Source organism: Lates calcarifer, linkage group LG7_1 (genome assembly GCF_001640805.2).
Source record: "Lates calcarifer isolate ASB-BC8 linkage group LG7_1, TLL_Latcal_v3, whole genome shotgun sequence".
NCBI classification, from domain to species: Eukaryota; Metazoa; Chordata; class Actinopteri; family Centropomidae; genus Lates; species Lates calcarifer.
In genome coordinates, this window is record NC_066839.1 from 8,197,974 (window position 1) to 8,220,703 (window position 22,730).

Below are 22,730 nucleotides of genomic sequence, written 5' to 3' on the forward strand. Positions count from 1 at the left end.
CACAAAATTAGAAAAACAGTTCTCATGTCCACAGACATTGAGACCATCAGCGCTTGACATCACAGAGTCTGCGCACTTAATGGCTCGAGGCTGGCGTCAGGTGAACACCAGAGCGTCAAGTGAGAGGAATTAAAAGCGAAACTTCCGCACATGGTTTTCAAAATAAAATATTTAGAAGTTATCTGCTGTACAAAGTCAATTGGTAGTATCTCATGAAACAAAGGCAATCAATTTTAAATTCTTAATCAATGTTAAAATTCAGACACTGACCTTCTTCACGTTGATCATTTGGTAACACTAAGAACCTCAAGCTACCCCTTTACACTTCAGGAAACACTGTCATCATATTCTGAAAGCTGGTAGAAATTAAGGATACAGTAAAGATACTTTACTAGAATTTGCTGTAACATTTGAGCAGCTTGATAATCTTACAATTTATAAATTAAGAATACTAGCCCCAAACCAAGCCAAACAGTGTAATAATGTATTTATTCAGTTATTATTCTCTCTAAATTCATTATTTTTTCAATAAGAAAAGCACCACTTATTCTGGTTCACATATTGATGATTTCTTCTTCTACTTGTCAACTTAGTTTCTAGAATTGTAATTATGCTGTTTTTTTCTTCTAGCTTCAAATTTATCTGTAACTTTTATTCACAACATGTTTTGATGTTATCACATAATCTCCAATACCAGATTTTCAGCGTGGGTAAAGTGGTAACCTGTATTGTTACTTTTACTTAAGTAAAATCTATTCATTAGTATTCATAAAGATCAAGTAATTTTTTTAAAAATCTAATAATTATAACAATTACAGCATATTATGCATTTATTTTAAAGATAAACATAAATATCAAATATCTAAATCAAAAATGTATACAGTGAGTTATTTTATATCGTATTCAATTCATAAAGCATCATGAGCTCTTTCACACATTTCTTCAGTTGTGCTTCCCCAAAACTGGAACTTTTATTTTGAAGGCAGGATGGGCATGTTTCCGTTCTCACCGTGTTGATCTCTTGTGTACGTTGACGCTGTGTGAGCCGGAGTCTGGAGAAAGATAACGGGTGCCGCCAACAGAGAAACGAAAAATCGCTGTTCTTCGCATCTGATGTGCATATGTCGTGTACAGTCTGTGCACTGTTATTGTCCTACTAATTAACAGCGTCGATCCGCTTGAAACGCTTCTCGTGCATATTGATTAATGGGAGCTCAGTAGCTAGCTAACTTGACGACGACGACGACGATGATGATGATGATGATGCATCGGTGGATTTATCCCGGTGTCTCCGACTGAGATGGAGCCAGCGACGCTCAAGTGGAGCTGCCTGCTAGCTAGCTAGCGAGCTAACGGTGCCCGCCGGGAGACACTGTGCCTGAGCAGCCCTGGATAACGTTAGCTAAATGGGTGCAGCTGCGGTTTTACCTCGCGGGGTTTGCTGTAACGTTACCGGACGTTTTCACCGCTGTCCCCGGGTTTGATAGAGAGGGACCATGTCAACTAGCAAAAATTGCTAACTTGGCCGTTTAGGATAGCTACACGTGATACAGTTTATCTCGCTCCAGCATTTAGCTACATCCCTGACCGTCCTTGGATGCTTCAGTGACATTAAGTGGGTGAGTAACACGAGAAACCAGACTTTTACTAAATTCCAGGGTGGGACTATATTCTGGATGAAACACACGGATATTAAGCTTTGCACCAGTCTCTGGGTTAACGTCTGGTGCCGTTTCATAAAATACCTCAGCACCTAAGCTTATTAGCTACCTCCATAGTGTGTGTCAATATTTTTCGCAATAATGTTACAGTCCCCGGGTTGTCACACCTTACACGTTTCTTAACATCTGTTCCCGTTATGCTAACTCAGCCGACTGCTAGCTAGCATGTCATGAAGTACTCGACCATGTCCCGTGCGACTGGTCCTTTTATGGTCCTGTCTTTGCATGCATTACTTGTACTGGCCAGGGAGCTAGCTATCAGTCAGGCACGACTAACAAACAGCTACAATCCAGAATAAATCCTCTTCAATAATAATCAGAAGATAGCGTCCACTACGCGTGTGTTTCATTTAAATTCCGTGAAATAGCCTCACCCTCAACCGGTTCGCGGAAGACTCTCTCCTGGGTGACACTGGTATAACATTTGGGTTATTCTGCGGATTTGTGTCCTGTGCAGAGCAAGTCAGTTTGTTTACATTAAGGCTAACGTTGTGTACTCGTCCTTTGTCAAACAAGCCGAGTCCGAGATGCTAACTGCTGCATGTGTCTCCGTTACAGACGGTGTGTATCAGGATGGCACAGCTCTTGGACGGGGCCGGCAAACTGGGCTGGGTTCTGCTCAAGGCTGTGACCCGTTTTGTGTTTATGTTCCTCAACAACTGTGTAGCCATCCCATCCTACTGCTTATATCTACTGCTGCTCCAACCGCTGAGAATATGGGACAGCTCCACTTTTTGGCACATTGAAGGAATCATGTTCAAATGGTTGCTAGCCATGGTGTCTTCATGGGGCTGGATCGCAGGCTATACAGGTAAGAGAGTGTGTCAGTTATACATATTGCTATTGTGCCATGTGTTTCCTTGCATACAGAGTTATTTGCACACTGGACCTTAATGTTAGCCGCTTATTCAGGGGGTAAACATGCACAAAACTGCTCTAAAACCAGTGAAGTTGCATCCTAGTTCCTGTTTGTGCTTCATGAATTTACATTCCAGTCACAGAGATAAGCATCTGTTGCACCAAAAGATATAAACATGGCCAAGCCCAGAAGACTGTTTAACAACACTTACTGTTGTTCTGGAGGTATTTCCAAAACCCTGGTTAGACTCTTCTGACCATCTGGATGTAGAAATTGTGTTTGCTTCATGATTTTTAAAAGTTATGATGCTGCCTAGTACTAACAAAGATGGTAGGTGCAGAATGAAACATGTCTCTGCTTAATTTATACAACATGAATAAAAATGTAGACATTAAAATTGATATTATTAGTTACATTTGTTATATTGATGTTTATACAGTGTATATGTTCTCACATTCACTAATATTTTATATATAGGGACGTATGTTATTTCCTTCTACTTGGGTTAGGAAATACAGTCACAACACAAGAAACTATTCAAAAATATTTTCTGTTTGGCAGCAGACAGATTTATTTTATTTTATTTTATCTATCAGATGAAGTGTGTGTGAAAATACACAAGAGACACAAACTCAGGCTAGTTTCTCCCCCCAGCTGATGGCTACTAGCCACTGTGTGAACATGGGACACCAACGTATAGCTGCTATCCCACTGCCCTGTGTCGCCAAGTATTTTTTCCTGAATTAAAAATAAGTCAGTGACAGGGGTAGGGCAGATGGTTGAACGTTGAATAAAAGTGAGCTAGTTGAAGAAAAACGCATAAAAATTCTCATCTTTGTTTTGAGTCTTAAGTGGCACAGCTGCTCCTTGCTCTGCTTTCTATAGAGCATTTCCACCCAAAGCATGATTACTGATTTCAATTGCAGCGATTCTATGGGAACGTCCTTATCTTGAAAAAACATAGCTTAGTCTGTTTTTATCTGTATAGTTATGCGTGGTAAAGTTTATATTTGTGGTGCATCTGGTGCTGGTAGACGAAAATAATTGATTTGACTTTTGGTTGGACAAAACAAGGGCTTTTCTGAACTGTGAAGGGAAATTTCAAAGTTTTTGATATTTTAATATTCTAATCGATTAATCAAGGTAATAGAATAATGTAAATAATTAACAGGCAAGGCCTCAAATAACCTAATTTACCACATACAGTCAAGGCACGGGAATATTTTTTGTAATTCTACAGAGAAAGTACAACAAACACACTTTACTGACGCATAAGGTAGAAGAACAGCGGGATATCATAAGTGTTTGCTGATTCCTCTCAGCTGGCTGGTTGAATATCTTGAAGTGATTCAGGCTGTCAGTGGTGTTTGGTTGCACGGAGCTGCAAGCAAAATGCTTACAAATTGCTAAGTGGTGAACATGGAGAGCAACAAGGCGCACTGATTAATAATGCAGAGCCTCCAGCCTATAGAACACCTGGTCTTTTGTTGAGTAATATGTGTTACAGACCTGTGACGGCGTCTGGAGGTGAGACACCATACAGCCCATGGTGACTGTCAGATATAACATAGACTGTACTTTGCCGTCTGGTACTCCATTCACATGGCAAAAAACCTGACACTTTTAACGCTGACTTTAGTCTTTATCCTGATACAAACCAGATTTGAACTAATGTGACATTAGTTATATCAGATTTTATGTGTTTTTGCATCAATCCGTCATTAGGGAACAGTGAGGTATCAGCCTGCATAATCATTTTAAATGTCACTTCAATGCAGCACACCTCATGTGATGTATAGAAAAAAAAGATGACTGAATGGTGCCATAGGAGAATGTGAGTGCAACGTGCCAACGAGCCTCAAAATAAACTTAAAAAACACTCAAATAAAAGAAGCTCTTTACAATGACTTACACGTCAGCATAGGAGATAAGGCCAGGTGTGACGCAGTGCAGCAGCATGGTGACATGACATGCTCGGTCACTTTAATCAAAATGCCCTGCTTGTTATTGGTACACTTCTGCACAAACATGGCAGGTGTGAGATCTTTGGTATTGTTGTTTGGCACATGTGGGCCAGAACGGTGACTGGTCTAGACCGCTGGCCACGTTACAAAATAAGCAAACAGACAAAAAATGAGATCTTGACAATGAATGCTGGCGATATAACTGCATCATTAAACAAACTGTTCTAGTAGAGGGGTCAGCGTACTAGCAGTGGACCTGGAGCACGTGTGAGCGTCAGTGTTGTGACCTGCACTCAAGGCTACTGGGACAAGAATGGGTCAATTAACCCTGTTACCTTTCCCTCACGAGGCAGACCTGTGTAACCGCCAGCTCCCTGCACGTTGTGAACGACCCCTGAACATCTGGACAATACATACAGTTCAAACACCAGGGTCATTCTCACACTAACAGCACATATTTTTCCCCATCTTTTCTAGGTAACAGCTGTAAATTATCTATGTTTAGGTACTGGCAGCATTTCAGTTTAAATGCAAACAATTCAGCATGCACAGAGCTGAATTGTGACCGATCTAGATGCCAGATTCAGTGTAACCTGAGATGTTGTGAGATGCTGGTTTTCCCCATCATACTATAAAATAAACTATTTTAAAGCCCCATGGTAAATCTCAACAAAGATGCATGTCTGTGGAGTTTCCAAGTTTGCAAAAATTCTTACAGAGTCAATCAACCAGTAACTAATCAGCAGCTATTCGGATAATCAGTTAACCTTATAAACCATGTTTTGAGTGGAAAATACCAAAAATACAAAATGCAAATATTTGCTGGGTTTGTAGGTCTAGATGTGGACTAAACAAGCATTTTCAATATGTGATCTTTGGTTTATGGAAAGTGTTAGGGACCTTTCTGACACTTTTGGACCAAATGATTAATCAAATCAACATGTTAATCAACAATGAAAATAATAGTTGCAACTAAAAACAGACAACTCCTAGTTGCTTGTATGCTTTATTTATGACATGTATATGGACAAATATTTAATTCTGGTAACCAGATAGAACTACTGTTTTATTCAGCCCGCACTTGCACTCAAACAGTGTTAGATGTGTGTCAGGGAAACAGGAATGCTCCACATTCACAGCTTGACACACTGCAGTCTGGAAGCTGAGCTTTGCTTAACTATCAGACATGAAGGATGTTGCATCACCTCCACTGGAGAGGCAGAACAATGGTGCTTTGTAGATAACACAGATCATGTTATCATTACCTCATACTGCATATTCTTTATCACTGGGATAATTTGTACAAAAGACACAATAATTCTGTTGATGATTTGTTGGGAACGTTTTTAGCCTGTCCCCTAAACTGAACCACACGTTAAATCTCCAGCTTCTCACAGTCGCTTCTTTTATATCATTACGTACAGGGTGAAAGTTAGTGGTGGCCTGTGGTAGTGTGAGGTGAACGCACTCTGTTATTCTCAAGCATGTATCATTAAATGTTTGTTGAACTCCAGCTGAAACTCATCCCAGAGCTACATCCTGCATGCCTACAGCAGAACAGATGAATGTTTTTGCCTAATTAAATTCACAGAGTTGTAGATAGGAATATTTTGCAGAGACAAGATCAGACTGTGGTTCTTATAGGTGTTAAATTTCTTGGTATAACATCAAAAACTTGCTTTTTTTGCAGACGGGTTAAGTTGTGAGAAGCAATTAAAGCATATAGCGTCAGATAGAAGACATGGCTACTGAAAAATGTTGGCTGCAGAGCTTTCAGGACGTTTGCACTGCTTTGATATTCATCCCATTATTCTTGTAGAAATGTAATAATGATGAGTGCTGGAGTTGAGTTCAGCTCTCAGTGAGTAAGGTCAGAGCAATCTTCAGTGATATGTGCTTAAGTCATTTATCCATAACTAAAACAACTGAGCTTCATCCCTTTGAAGATATTCATTTCACTGAGGCTGACCCTAGCCAGGCTAATATGCTTCACTGCTGCTGCTAGCTTGACCGCTTCACTAAGCAATGCATCATAAACACCTTTTATTACACAGTGGCATCAGATAATTGTATCCCTTTACCGAGGTTACATTTGTACTGGGAGGTTACTGGGGGGTTACCGATTGTGCAAAAAATCTCTTAATTATAACTTGTGAGATCATGATTTTTTTTGTATACTTAGTTACTGTTTTTTGTGTTTTGCTGTTGCCCCTTTGTCCAGTCACCAGCACATTTTGACTTAAATGATGTACACAACGCTTTTTCTTTTCTTCCCATTTTGGCAGTGGGTCAGAACAAGTGCGACACAGGTGCACAGTGTCGTCGGTGCAACAAATTATGGTAATTACATTTGGTTAACTCGCTTTGCAGGATGATTTTTGATTATATGAAAACTACATTCAGCAGTCAGCTTCATGAGCCAAAGATGAATCATCCTGGACTTAATTAAAAAAATTATTTGTTGGACAGTCGCTTCAGAAAGCCACCCAAGTATGAACATTTTACAAGAAACGGCCATGTACTGTATTTAGTGGAATTACTGTTACATGGTTACATGCTTGTATAGTCATGTATGGTCGACTTGACCCCCTTTTTTCCTTGTCGTCGTCAAAAGCAGTGCATTTGTATGAGGTCTGATCACTGTCTCACACACACACACACACACACACACACACACACACACACACACACACACACACACACACACACACACACACATACACATCAGTGGGCACAAACAGGTGCGCTAAAGCCATGAGGATTAAGTTTTCATTGCATGTTCTCTGAGTGGGTGGTCTGTTGGACCTGTGAAGAGATCGAAGATGGTGACTGTAAGATTGGAGACGCTGCACACTAGTTTCCTAGTTACAAGTTATGTTTTCCCAGGCTGAAATCATATTGGAAATGTGATGTTTAGAGTTATTTACATCTCTGTGTACATGAATATAACACCATGCAGATTTCTGATCTCTCTCTCTGATGTCCACACAGGCATCTGTTGTCTCTTTTATGCTGACTCAGCAGTCTTCAATCAATCGATTAGTAAATCCACACAGATGAAAATGAATACAATTCATTTGATGATCAATTAAATGTTTAAAAAGTCACTCAAGCAAATTGTAGAGGTTCCAGATGCTTTATAGTACAGTATAGTAAATCAGATACACAGTATGCAGGGTTTGATTTTGTTGGTCACACAAAACAAAACATTTGATAATGATGATTCTACTTTAGTTGCATTTCACCACTGACTATGTAGATGGTTGGTTTCTCTAACTTATCACTGTTGTGGTCATTTTTCTGACATTTTATAAACCGAACAATCACTTAATTGAGAAAATACTTGCACTTGAATTAATATTGAAATTAATGTATCATCATGTTGTTTTTCCTGAATAACTACATTCCTCAAGACAAAAATGCATCTGTGTTGATAACTGAGAGTTCCCAGAGACCTGTGCTTGGTGTTCACGTGCCACAATGTCCCTTTTTCTTTTCAAATAAACAAACTAGGGCTGCAACTGATTATTTAAATTTTCAGTTAATCTACCACTGATTTGTTTGGTCTGTGAAATAACAGAAAATAGTGAGAAATGTCTTATAATTCCTCCCAACCCATGGTGATTTATTCATATACCTTGTTTTATCCAAAACCTGGAGAAAATATTGTCACATTTCTGTGTCTATATGTGTAACTTGGATTTCACTGTTCCTGTAAATGTTTTGGCATGATCATGTTTCGGATGTACTAAGCAAGTAGGTTCCACAGGGCTGGAGTAAATTCAAAGTGGATCGTCTTTCTTTGAAGCTAAAACAGAAACTGCTCTTCAAGCCTCTGTTCAGCCACGATACACCCACAGAAGTGTTATCAGTTACTTGGCTGATTAGACAATTCTCTGGACTGTGTGGGTGTGTACAGATCATCTTTGATTGACATTTCCCTGACTGCTCTGAATAGTCTTTGTTGCACCTGTTAGGGTGAGACAGTTCACAGCTTTATTTACAGGTTCTTTTCAGTGCATTATCAACCCCTTAGCGGAGCTCCATTGTATGTTATGTTATTGTTAAGTTATGGCTGGTATTCTCCAAAAAAGTGAATATTTCTGGTGTTTCTAACAAGCAGTCTTTGAGGCAGGTCTTTGTGATCAGTGCAAAGAAAGGTCCAGTCCAGAGGCAATGCAAGAATAAAATGCTAACATGTATCTTGTGATAGACTCCACTCTGATGAAGCTGCTCTGAATGCATTAGCTCTGTGCACTTTTGAAAGCTTTTATTTAGGGAAAGGATGCTTTTGCTGTCTTTCAAAACAGGTAAAAGTTTAATGTGTATAGCACATGAAAACATAATGTAGGTCCAGACACATGGGCAGCCATGTCTTGTAGCACAAGTGAAGGAGGCGAACCACTGTGGAATAATGGCCCTGCAGCTCCAGTTCAGCTGAGAGGGCGATAGGATGAATAGGAATTAACATCACTTTTGTTCTGAAGCCCTGAAACATGTTTGCATAAGTGGAGGCTGATGTTTCACTCCCTGGTGTACAGAAACACTGGGGGGTATTGATGTGGATGAGCAACGCATTATGTGGTAAATCCATATTTTAATGTTAATGTGTTGTGATGTAATTGATACAACAAACTTTTAGAAGGAATGGACAGGGTCAAATTGACTTTTAATGAGGGCAAGAAATTACAGGCAATTCATGAGACCCATTTATGGCATTGAACTGACATGGAAACCAATGGATTTAAATTTGCCCGGAAACATAGTCTGTAGCCTATAGGTCTATCGCACACAGGCTGAGTTTAACCTGTTCATACATTGTTAGACCATGACTGTGATGACTGTAGCTTAGCCTATGCTCAATTATGGTCATAGTCTGACCAATACTGAATTTTTGAGGCTGATATCGATATTTGAGAGTTTTAAAAAACTTAGATAATAATGCCTCTGCCTTTTTTTAGCCACATTAGGGTGGCCAGCCCACCACTGTATTCCACACTGAGGCAGTCAACAACTATCAGATGGCTTGCCATGATATTTTATAGAGATATATATATATATATGTGGTTCCCAAAGTACTGACTTTGGTAAACCTTGTGACTTTTCCTTTAATAGGCTGATATTTGTGGCTCAGATTTGAATGTCTCAAACTGTTGGCGACATTGCCATGCAGCTGAGTGTTGACTGCAGTGGGGTTTTATTGGCGCCGCCCTCACTTTTCATCCATCTCATACTTAGGTTTATCTGTCCGACAGTTTCATTTCCTGAGCCTCTAGCGTGGCTGAGGACTTTTAAAGGCCCTTCACACACACATATGTATTCAAAAAACTGGGAGAGCGACAGCTGCTATTCATTGTGAGTGAGACCTGGCTTTGCAGCCCTGCTCCCCCCTGCTGAGCTTGACAGATTGACAAAGCACCCAGCTGCACTAAAGGGGAAAGTTAAGAAAGAACTGAAAGAATTGTGACCAAAATATGTACTGAGTGAGAGAGATTTTGCAGTTGAAAAATAAACTTGTCATCATTCTTTTGTGCACAAACTATATAATTGTGACTCAGATTGGCATTTCTCTACTATAAGTTCTTGTTATTTATCAGATAACATACCAATGGTAAAATATCTGCTGTAAGCTAATACTGGCAGCTTGACAGTCTTTTATCATGATTACCACCTGATTACCACCTGGCTGCATCCTTGACTATTTAAGGCCACTACTACAAAAAATATTTTGCGTACTTTTAGCTCCTTCACAACTACAGATTGGGGTTTCTGTAAAAGCAGCAATACTTCCAAATTATGGCTGCCAGTGTCCACACAAGCAGGCTAGATGTGGCAGCTGAAGCAGACAACATTTTTGCTTGGTTTTTGGTTGCTGGCTGGCATTAATTCTCCACGCCTCACCCAGTTGACCCAGTAACCAAAAAGCTTTAACTATCGATGAAAATTTCTCCTTTCTACTCTATTGTGCCACACTGGCCTTTTCTCTTCAGCAATACTTAGGTGTGGGCAGCCACATTTGTAAAGTCAGAGCTGTGATACCATGCCACATCTCTCTCCTTCTCTAGAGAGGTAGGAAAGAAGCGTAGCGATGGGCAGCAAGGTCAGCAGTACGCCGTTTAGCTGACCACCGATACCGGATTAGACAGTGTGCCTGCAGTGTGGCTGTCATCCTGCTGTGCTAACTGTGTCATCTCTCAAAGACAATTTCCCTAATGTATTCTATCTGACAGATGACCCATCTCTGTGATATCATTTATGCCCGTCTCCCGCAACAATGGGGACTTCAGCAAGCATGAAGGCATGCTCCTTATGAAATGACATTGCCTTCGGGGTACGTACACCCCACACACCCCTGTCCAAGTGTCACAGATGTGTCATTTTTCTAGGAGTGCGCTCTCGATTCTCGCCACAGTGAGGATTGCTCCTTTTCTCATGAGGACACAAGGTGAAACTAAAGGCCTAAATTGAGCATACCATCAGCTTGTCCCCCTTCTTCCCCCTTTTTTAAATCGCTTTTTCCAGACTCATGCAGCTCTCTTTGTGAGGATGTGTGAAGGTTCACAAACACCCTGTGACTGCAGGCTTCAGCACAGGCAATATGTCAGAGTGCATTAGACAACGCACATGAGCAATGATTATCAAGTTGTTGCTTATATCTCATAGTCCACGCATATGCCAAACAACATTAACAAGCTCAAATGTCTGTTTAAGTGGCTATCATATCTGTAACTGTTATACAACAATATGAGCCATAATAAGAAAGAAGGAGCTTCCTGCATTAAATGTTTGCAGTTATTGCTCATGCTTGCAGCCATGGAGTGTGTTCTCCAATATCTGCTGATGAACTGCTGAATGAATAAGGTGTGCACTCACATTATATGACTAAATCTCATTGTTAAAATGCTGAATAGCTAGCAGCAGGTACACTGGGTTGAATTTCCCGGTGGATTGAGACCAGCTGGTAACCTTTGTCATACAAAACTTGGCCTTTCACTACGAGCCATATAGGAATGTTTAATCTGATGGGTTTCTTCTAACGCCTGCTCTGGGGGTTATGATGGAGAGATCTTACACCTCATTCAGTGGAGTCTACACTTACATATAATTGCATACTTTTCATTATAAAAGACCTGCGGTATTTGGATTTCTTCCCACGTATAGAGTTGACACAATGGACAGATTTTAGCTGTTTTATTTCAGGGAACCTCTTATTTGCTTGAGTATATTGAGTCTGGAGGCCTCGGATAACTTGGTGATTAAGAATGTTTTCTGTTCCCGTTGATCATTTTATTAGAGAGTAGAACAATCAATAAAAAGCTTCCTTGAGTTGCAGTCACAGGTCACATCTCTCTTGTTCACCTGTTATCTGGTGTTTGGAAAACATTTTTTTAAACGAATGATGTCCCATATTCTCAGTAACCAACATCAGACTTTTTCCTCACAAGCTGAGCTCTTCCCCAAGACCCATGAAACATCATATTGTTTCTCATCACATCAAGACAATAGTCTCATAAGAAACAATATTGCAGTGTATTGACATATTTATATCATGACTATGCGCAGAAGCAACACGCGTGGCTGAAAATCAAGGTAACATTTCTGTCTGCTCTATTGTGGGGGAGTTGGATCCGAAGGAGGATTTCTGTACTGTACTGTACTGTAGTGGTGTGATAACAATAACCATCCAAGCTAGTTCTACTTCTTTTGGTTTTCTTAGACTGTGTTGAAGGCTGAGGTTAGAGCTGCAGCGATTAGTTGATTCATTGTTTGGTCAGTCAACAGAAGATTGATCAGTAACTGATGACTTGTGTTTTAAGCAAAAATCCCAATTTAGACATCCTGCAACCCTGAGCTGTCATCATCAGTCTCACTTGTGGTATAGCTGCATATTCAACACGGTTTTCTAATGGCAATTTAAATATTTATTTTTGTTTTGACATGTTTTAAAGCGTAATGAAAATGCTCCCTCATTATTTTTGGTTAGTGAGTTTGGCACATGATGAAACATTATCGAAAATGTGATGTGAAGATAGACCCTGTCCTTACGGCACCTCCTTTTGGTAACTAATATCTAAATTAATCACAGTACAAGTCGTGCAGGATCTAATTCAGCTGAGTTGATGCTGACGGATAAATCATCACGACGTATAATTGCTTTGCTATACTTTAAATACACTTTGTATACCTGGAATCAAATGGCTCAATCATTCATATTTAGGAGGAAACGTGTGAGCAGAAACTCACCAAACAGGAATATGGTTATGGCAAAAATACTTTAGAACATGATTTGATTTTAAGGATACCACCCACAGCAAGGTCTTGACATTAATTCTATGCAGGCAGTCGATCAAATGTATTGTTCTTTGACTCTTTAGCTTGACACTTGTGTGCTGCACTGACAAATCTTGTCACTTTATTTGGCCCCAGTCTGCTTCAGTCCATCTTTAGGATGAATAACTTGTTCACCCTTGCTCATTACTTTGATAAGAGGGTTGCACTGCACTATTGCTCAACTAGACCCTCACTATTATTTTCACTAACTGCTGCTGTTGTGCTGCAATTTGCTGCTTTGGTTTCCCACAGACATCTTTGTGAACTCTTAGTTTGTGTAATGACTTCCTTGGTTTCCCAGAATGGCTCTTGACTCACTCCAGAGAATGTGCATGACCTTGATGTGTGTGTACAAAGACAGACTAGTAAGTAGTAAGAGCGAGAAAGCGAGTTTTCATGGTAAAGATGAGAACTTCCTCTCTCAACTGAGCTGGAACATTAGCTGCATTGCATTCTGGTCTGTTAAGGCTGCTGTCAGTGGAGAAATCACCATATCAGCCTCTGCTATGATTAATTTTCTGTTTGACTGTGATCTTGCAGCTTTTATTCTGAGAGACATTTATCAGCTCCCACCACAGTAGCTGTTTTTACATGAACTCAGGACAATGTGCTCCATGTGTGAATGTCCATGTGAGATGAGTTCTCACCTGCTGGAAATACTGCGTTTGGTTTAGGTGAGTGGTGGCGCCTGGGTAGAGCATGCAAGATAGCAACGCAGGATAGAGTATGGAGACATCATAAACATGCTCCCTCGCTCTGGACAGTAATCTGCCTTATTCAAACATTGGACATTACACTGACTTTGTAGTGAGCTGGCAGGGTAAAGTCTGTTTCATGTCCCATCCGACTGATTCAGACATATGTGTTCACACATACAGCTCCGTCATGTAATATCTTGAAAAGTTCAGGTTTGCAGTGCATGCGTGAAAGTGGCTGGTATGATGTAATTTTTATGTGCAACAGGAAAGTCATCCATTAAAATAAGAAAACTATACACCTCAATAACAATATAATCCCAGAAATATAAATAGTTTTTAAAATCACTGTTTGTGTGTCAGTCCTTTAACATTTTGTCATGCACCAAATATGTCAGTCCTGAATCTTGCAGCTGTCTGGTATTGCGTTGGTGTCATGTTCTTGTTTAATTAAACCTTAAACCTGGTGTGTAAAATCAATTCTGATTAATCTTTATCTGCCAGAAAGCCTAATGTTAACTCCCCCATAGAGAGGAAAGGTTTAGTCGCTCCGCAACCGAAGGCCAGACTGACGCAACATTTGCATAACACAGAGCAGGAGCTGGTCAGACCCTCACAGAGCTGTGGGGATTCCCAGTAAACGACTGCAGCCCAGCTCAATCTTTCACCTCCTTGGTTCTCCGTTAATATGCAGAGCCACTGAAGTGTGTTTTAAATTGCAAAAGAAGCTCACATGCTCTCTAGGAGGGCTATTGTTGTCACCCCTCATCTCACATGAGATGCGTTTCCTCCTTTGTTGCAGCTCCTGTGTGTATCCCATCAACAATCGGCTACAGGTGAATGGTTAGTGAAGTAGCCTGTATGCTCTCAATAGAGGCCTGACAATGTAAATCAGGGAGGCAAGAGCAGAGGGGCCATTGGAGATCCACTCCTGTAGGTGCTGATAGAGACACTGGTCATTGTCTGGTTGAAAACATTTGACAAGTAGAAACACTATCACTGAGAATTATAAACAGCAGCAGGACTTCACTGAGTAAAGGCCTATTCAAAAACAATGCTGTTTTTAATCATCCCTGACCATTAAGGGTGTGTATCTCTCCTGGTCAGGTGATTTAATTTGTGTCTGCATACATGGTCCGTAATCTTATTGAAAAATGATACTGACACAATTGTAGAGAGACCAAAGCTATTCTAAGCAGATTAGACACAATTCAGCAGTGATTTAATAGAATTTGATATTTTTTGCTTGTTCATTAATTAAGTATATTTGTTTTCAGTAGCAAAATTAAAAATAACATACTTCCTGAATTTGTATTTAAACTATTGAATCAGTAGTAAACAGGGATGAGTGTTAAGGTAGTCCTCATGGTCTTATTCTCATTTTCAACAGTGTTTTATCTGCCTGTATGTCTGTGTGTTAAGCTTTTGGTTTAACTTTCAACCAAGAGGAGTTTGGGGCCAGTGTGTTTGTGAAGTAGCGTTGGCCGCTAACACTAGTTTCCTTTCCTGTGACGACATGTCACCATCTTTTATGTGTAACATGGTCTGTGGTTCCATCAGAAATTTTGAGAAAGGCAGGGTTGGAACAAAACATGTGATTGGAGAAGGTAGCTTGTTAGCAGAACAGTGGCAGGCCGCATACACTGGCCTAGTGTAGGTACATGAGCAAGCACACACAGAGAGAGTTCATGGGGGGGAGTTTTTTGACTGCTGTATAGATTTTTTTTTTCGGACTTTCAGTTTGCAGTATTAATCTTTACTCTCTTACTATGTAGCTTTTGATAAAGAAGTTTATTTTTATTCTCCTAGAGGTGTAAATAAAAAGTCACACTCATTTACGTTACGCCTTACACCTTCATCTGAAGCCATATCTGTTGTTTCAATCATGATGAGCCCATACTTCCCTCTGTATGCCATCGACACAAGACTGTGAGCTTTGATTGACATGAATGACTGACCACCCATTGATTTTAATTCACCTTAATTTTATTAATCCAAATTGTTCGGCCGTGACATTTGAATGAAGCTGGCTGCAAAGTCGCAAGAACAGGAAATGAGTCACGTCTCTACAACATTTCGTTGGATCATCATCACATCAAAATTGCTCTGTGGGTAGATAAGACCTCGATGTACCTGTGTGCAGTGTACCCTGCTTGATGTGCCTCTACTTGGCCCAAAGAACTGCAGCTTGCAGCTATATTTTGCTTTGTATTATTTTTATCACTTTGACAGAAAACAAAGCCCCGGTTCTGTTCTCAGCCGTACATGGACACCTTATGTTGTTTCACCGACGATTGAGGCATTATTTCTGGATTGCAGACATGCAAATAAGCCTGATCTCCTGTTGTAGCAGGATGTAGACCTAACCTACTGCTTATCCATGTTATTTTAGTCAGGGAGCTCCCACACCAACAAGTCCAATATTAGTGTTATGTGTTGACACAAAGCCTGATGATTACATCTTTAAACTGAGGATATTCAGACTGTAATCTTTGTCAAGTACCTGCTGTCTTTACTAAAAATAAATTATTGCTACCTAAAAAAAGAAATGAGTGCAGAAGTGCAACTTCAGGTACTAAGTAGAGATGACTATGCAAATATTTTGTACCCTTTAAGGTAGTTCAGTACATTTAGTCCTTGTTGGGAAAACACAATTACATGACTCTGAGTACTGATAATGAAATAAGAGCTAATTTAATTCACCAGATTGTCATAAAATGCTCTCAAATAAAATAACATAGTCCTAATGCTTTATGAGCTATGAATGCATTTCATTTCTTGAACAATGTAGAATAAATGTTCACATTAATACACTTCATAATCAATGCAATACTTTCAAATTTAGATTTTTAGTAACTACAAGTTATTAGATATTCAGCCAGTGGTATCATTACATCTTTCAAAATATGTCACACTTCCCACACCTTGTGGTTTTATCAGAAACCACACATGACAGTTCAGTGTGTGATTGAAAGCCCAGATGATCTGAGGATTTGAAAGTCTGCGTACTATAATATGTCATAGAATTACAAACCACCCCCCTTTTTTTGGATTCTTTGACAGTATCCTCTGCACTGCGCAGTGGTCAATAGTGGAAGTGGTTGTGATACCATTTCCTGAAACTCACTTCTCCTTTCTAAACCATAACAAAATTTTCAGTCCCTTTCCACATTAAAGAATAAACATGGTTAGTGATGACTAATCCAATACTGCAAAAATGGCCTAAAATTGAGCATTAAATGTTTCCTCTACATTATGGAATCATCCAAATCACCTCTGGAGGTGGACTGAGACTCATTTGGCAACATAAACAGCAAAGTGTAAATGTTCTTCCATCCTACTTAATACTAGATACATACATGGAAGTCAGCTTTTGCTCTCTGATCAGCTCTTTGGCAGGGAAAATATGCAGATCAGGCAGCTGGCAGGCAGTTTGTAGTCAGTGTCAGGATACTTGTGGATTTAGGAACAAGAGACAACAGGGGACAGATTGTCAGTTTTAAAGGATGTAACATTTACTCTTGAAAAAGACAAATCAGATTTCAGGATGTGCAGTGTCGCTCCATCTTAATTCTGTTAATAGAGTGAACCGTGCCTGTGTTGCTCTCTGATGTTTAAAGCAGACTTGTTGCCTTTGAAAATGATTTTTTTGGGCATGTTTGTTTTTTAATTGGCCTAATAACTTTAAATACCTTGTTAATAGTTTGCAGTGAACTTTGGTGTAAAGAGTTTTTATGCAGATCCAAATCCAGGTGCTGATTAGTGATTTCTAAATGATTTCAACACTGTTGCACACTGAATGAAAAAAGCATCAGACTAACTCAGATCTAGATGAACATAAAAGAGACGTTGTAGATTTGACTTTCTTCTGAAATCACTGGACTATGCATTGTTCGATAAGGTGTGCGCTCCCTGAGATCTCTATTTAAAGGTACCCTGTGGAGTTTTTGACCAGTAGTAGCACTGTGGAGTAATGAGGATGAGGCAAGTGCACGCAAGCACACGGACAGCAGAGCACAGACTGCTGCTCATGGTTTTATACCATTTCACTGACAGTTGGTGTCAATAAAACACCAAGCAAATGTAGCATTGCCAAGCAAAGAAGAAGGCTGCTAGCTTGGAAAAATACATGTATAACAATGTATGATTTAAGGTGTTTTGAAAATTGCAAACACTTTGAGGAAGGAAGGAAATGCACTCACAGTAGGGATTTCTGGCATCTGCTTCAAAAGTGTATGGAGATGGGGGAAAAAATCAGAAGAGGTTGAACTTGCATCAACACTTATAGCTTAAAGAACAACTTTATGCTTAGACCAATGCAGTTCAGTTTGTAGATAGTTATATATTGTTGGACACTTTTATTAATCTTGAAGGAAGTTAAGGATGGTGGATCAGGAGCATTTTTGTTTGACATCAAACATGCACACAATGATCCGTAGTTACAAACACTAAGTGTAAACTTCTGTCTGTTTATTTTTCCTCGCAGTAACGGAGTGGGGCGACGATGTACGGCCCATCTCTGAAGAGGAAGCCATGGTCATCGTCAACCACCAATCCACGGGAGACGTGTGCACCCTCATGATGTGCCTGCAAGACAAGGGCACGGTAAGAAGAGAGAGAAATGTTTTGCCTCATTGTACCCCTTTCAGGAAATCCAAGAATATAACGACATTCAGGTTGAACGGAGTGACAGTTGGTGTAAATAAAAGCATTGCAGAGGTTTGAGCCTGCGGGGGGGACTTTGCACAGTCTGTATTTCACTGGATAGGCTGCTGTTTGAGCATGTTTGTTTCTTTGTTACTGCAAATAATTTCATGTAGGATTGTACACATTGCTCTAAAAACCCTCTCAGCCCAAGTTAATTGTGTTTCAGTTGTCATTTTGTTTAGTCAACTGATAGTTGCACAAAGAAAATGTTAATGAGAACAAGGTTCAGTTCAGGTTAAAGAAGTTTCTCTTTCGATTACCTTGCACAGCTAGTTATCAAGTCCTGCTGCAAAATTCAGTTATTATGTAACATTATTTATAATTTATCTTTTTGTACTCAGTCAGTGGTTTTGTCCATCTCACATACTCACTTTTTAATTGCCCCTATAGGAGGAGGAAGGTTTTTTTTTCTTTGTAGAATAGGGGAAAGCCACAGTGATGGGATGATTCGAGTCAAAACAGCCGAGTCAGTAGAGACAGATATCAGTGTTGCGGTTTGCTGCATTCAAATTACACAACAAGACTTCCAAGTTTGTCAGGCAGCCGACAACAGAGGTGCAAAGATTCGAGCACTGGCTGCTTTGCGTTCTTTCATACTGATTATTGTCAACAGGTAGGGAGGCGAAACATGTCCACACACCTCCTCAGTTTCTATAGGGTACTTGTTCATTTTACTTAACTAATTTTCATAGCAAAATACACATCATGCACACCTATTACCAGAGAATTGGAGCCAGGAAAGCTGAAGAAGTTAAGATTTCTTCTGTACTTGACTGTGTTTGTGAAAGCATATGTCATAGAAAGGTTTTATATACCTCTTCCACACTACTCAGTGCATTGGGAAACACTTGCTTTGTGTGGTAATAAGGTTATAACTGACGTCTGATTGGAAAGTTAAAGGCCCAGAACTGCACCCTTGTCCTCAGTTTGGAAACCCAGTGTACTCCAGACTGTAGTGTCAGTTTGTAGCTGTGGGGACTGATGAATCTGTGTTTACCTTAGTGTTAATAAGTCTGCATTTTTCTTGTATAATTGCGTAGGTTGACATCAGGCCACTATGCTTTGTTATTAAGTAAATGTATATTTTTCACACAGACTTAGCAACTGTTTCCAGAAGACAATTGTCAGCAGCAGAAGAGAGTTATATAGAATATCAGGAGAGAAAAGTCACATTAACTGTCAAGCCTGAAAGTCAAGTCTGTCACTTTTCATTCAAAACATGCGGCCTGCTGTCCTGCTGCCCTGAACAAATCATCCAGGAGATTGGCTGTGAATGTTGTTTTTTTAAAGGATGGTTGGGGCTGCTGTGATGTTGTGTTGTGTGTGTTTTTTGGGCTGGGGCTGGCACTGCACTGGAGCTGCACTGCACAAACATGATGACATGATCCGCCTCAACAACTGCATCCCTGGCCCAGTTTATCCTCTTAGCACTGAAAGGACAGTAAGCCAAAGCTGCATCGGTGCAGGTCATGAGGGTGGAAGCGCTCAGGAGGGGCAGTATCAGTTTGGGGCCCTGGCACCAAAGCCAGTGTCATGTGCTGTTGCTTACAGGAGAATGTTGGACTGAGTAAAGTATTTGGGGTTTGCCACAGATGCTCATTGTATTTCTCCTCCCTTTTTCAGGTGGTACGAAAAATGATGTGGTTGATGGACCATGTGTTCAAATACACCAACTTTGGCCTAGTGTCCTTGATCCACGGGGACTTCTTCATCAGACAGGTAAGAGATCCATAATTCCCCCTGAAGCTCTTAGCAAGTTAACTTTTTGCAGTGTTTAAAGCTTATAAATGTAAGAATGTGAAGAAATGTACACATATTAATCACTTTTTTATTCATAATGTGTGAATGGATTGTAATGTAACATTAAAAAAATGAGACCTTTCTCGAATTTCTCGGTTGCCTATAGACTGTGCATCAGCCTGTGGACTGATTTCTATGTAAAAGGACTCGGGATTAATTTTCCAGGAAAATCCAAAGGGTGTGATACTTATGCTGCCCGGAGTGCTCTCCTCAGTGCCCTCTTCTGCTCCCCTACAGCGCCAACAGTGTGCGACACTAGCTAACGTTACCTTAAAAACTGACTCTGCTAAGGTCAACAAATGGCCAGCTCCCAGCATAACACAGACTCCAACACAAATGACAACAAGAAAACTTAAGTTTGTCTGGCCAAATGGGAATGTGACAGACACTGGGGGAAACCTAGGGTTAACACCAGCAGGGCATTTAAGTAATAGAGGGACCTATTGTGCTAGCTAGCATCCAATTTAAAAAATAAATAAATAACAAAACTATAGTCTCACATAGTCAGGCCATTTCCACACTTCCTTTTGCTCTGTCCTTGTACTGGAGAGTCAAATAAAGTCTATCCACTCAAATATAATATAAATTATAATCAGACTATAATATTAATGTAACTTAAGTTAGCTTACCTGTCAATATGATAGACCTGGTCTGTCACGTTCAGTCAGTCTGGCTCGTGTGTGTCATGTCGAGGTTTTGGTTGATGCCCAGGATGCTCGCTCATGCCTATCCTCAGAGTACAAGCACAAGCAACAGGATGCTGCCAGTATCATTAATAACAAGGATTTCCTGAATGTTACACAAAGAACCTGTAATGTTTGTTTTGTCATTGTAGCCTTTATTTAGCCATCGTAAGTTCATCATTAGCATGCTTTGCACTGTTGCGTTCAGTACACATATTTACATCTAGAGAGTTGCCCAGCAGGTTTTTTTTTTGTTGTTGTTGTATATTAGCCTCAAGGCCACATCAGCAGTTGTCGCTGGGAGATGTAAAACTATTTTCACACACTTGTCAACACCTTGTTTTTCCCCCTGAAGGTCTGAGGCTGAAAACACAGACCTTTAGGTCGTAACCTAACTCTTTTTCAACGTCCCGGGTACCAATGGCTTGTTTTTACAGCGCTCTGCAAAAGTGGAGTCACTACCCATCTGCTTGTCCCAGCTGGACAGCAGATATGTCAGTAGGCTTCCTGAGGCCATGGCGTCCTCTGAGAAGGATAGTGGCAGTGGACAGTAGTGTGGGAGGGCTGCTCAGCCCTGCTGGGTCAGACTGACCCTTTGTTGTGGGGGCAGCTAGAACAGAACAGCCTGCTCCGACAGGCCTACACATGGAGCCTACAGGGCTCCTACTGGTCAGGGAATTCCTGAAATATTACGCAAGTATCAGAGTTTAATTACTGGCAAAATAAGCAGACTCATTTGAAGTGACAGAATATAATAAAATTTAGGGATCAACTCACAACAAGCTAATGAAATATATCATTAGTGTTTACTGTATAAGCTTGGTGATATGGCAAAAAATTGAATCTTGTCTTTTTTGTGTTTGTTTATCTTTGGTCTTTTTCAGGGTTGGTTCACAATTTCAATCCAGGATAACATTCCTGAAACATTTTGTGAGATTTTATGTGCAAAGCAGTGAGGAAAGAATTATAAAAGACCTGCTACATTGTTATGCATACTTAAAAATCCCATTCAGTCAGGACTGTTAGTATCATAACCCTCACTTAACTATTGTACAGACATTCACTTTAGTTACCTGTTTCAGCACAGGTAGAGCAGAAACATCTGTACGCTGTGTGTGCTCTGTTCCCTTCAGTCTGATATCTGTAGACAGCTGCTAGTTAGCATTTGCTATCCAGTGGAGCTGTTCATTAAAGTCAGAGCAGTCCCATAAACTGCAGCAGGAGTGCATACAGTGTGACTATTCACACCACAGTTTACAGGACTGTTGTGACTCAAGACGGCTAATATAGCCAGCCAACGTCTTTGTCACTTTTGGCTGAAAATAAACCTTTTGTGCCTCAATTTCCACAATGTGGGCAGTTTACACGTTGTGCAGAAACAAAAATATCTCCCAGTTCTACTACTAGTTGACAGAGTACATCAGTTTAAATATTTGATGCTGTAGATGCTGGGAAAGAGCTGATCTGTTTTCTCAGTGGTCATTTTCTCTGTGGGGCTTAACAGAACTTGCTGGCACCAGTTCCAATAGGACAAAAGTTTAAAAATATCTTTACTTCATGTTAAATGGTGGTACTGCTGATGAGTTGCCTCTATTTATAACAAAATATTTTTGTCCACATTTGTTTGTGTCAGAAGATAAATGGAGAAGTCCACACATTCGCCTCTCACTTTTTTTTGAGCTGCAGAAATATGATGGCAAGAGGGAATTCAATTTTTTGGGTCACAGAAATGCTGTGCCATGGAATTTCACATCAGGCACTGTGCCGAGGGTGAAGCACCGTGAGCCCGCTAACAGCCAGACGGGCTGTAGTGAAAAGGCCTGAGCAGGCTTGGTCATTTCTGCCATCCTCCTCTCTCCCCGTGATCCCCTCTGGCATTTGTGTGTGTACATTCTTGACATCCTTCCCCAGAAATACTTCACACATCCACACGGCACAGCAAGCATCTGCCCCAGCCTCCCAAGCATCTG

General features: G+C 40.3%; 1 protein-coding gene across 3 annotated transcripts in view; it reads left to right on the plus strand.

The window, feature by feature from the left end:
* The first annotated feature begins 975 nt into the window (after positions 1-975).
* lpgat1 (lysophosphatidylglycerol acyltransferase 1) overlaps positions 976-22,730 on the plus strand; it is a 45,781-nt gene continuing 24,026 nt past the window's right edge. Inside the window, exons 1-4 of one of the 3 annotated variants that reach the window (XM_051071822.1) lie at positions 976-1,619; positions 2,280-2,532; positions 18,057-18,175; positions 19,901-19,996. In XM_051071822.1, coding sequence (XP_050927779.1) covers positions 2,295-2,532; positions 18,057-18,175; positions 19,901-19,996 — 453 coding nt within the window. In that variant the 5' untranslated portion in view covers positions 976-1,619; positions 2,280-2,294. Of the gene's footprint in view, positions 1,620-1,811; positions 2,184-2,279; positions 2,533-18,056; positions 18,176-19,900; positions 19,997-22,730 lie in introns of those variants that run through there. The other 2 variants (XM_018694992.2, XM_051071821.1) reach the window with 2 other exon arrangements.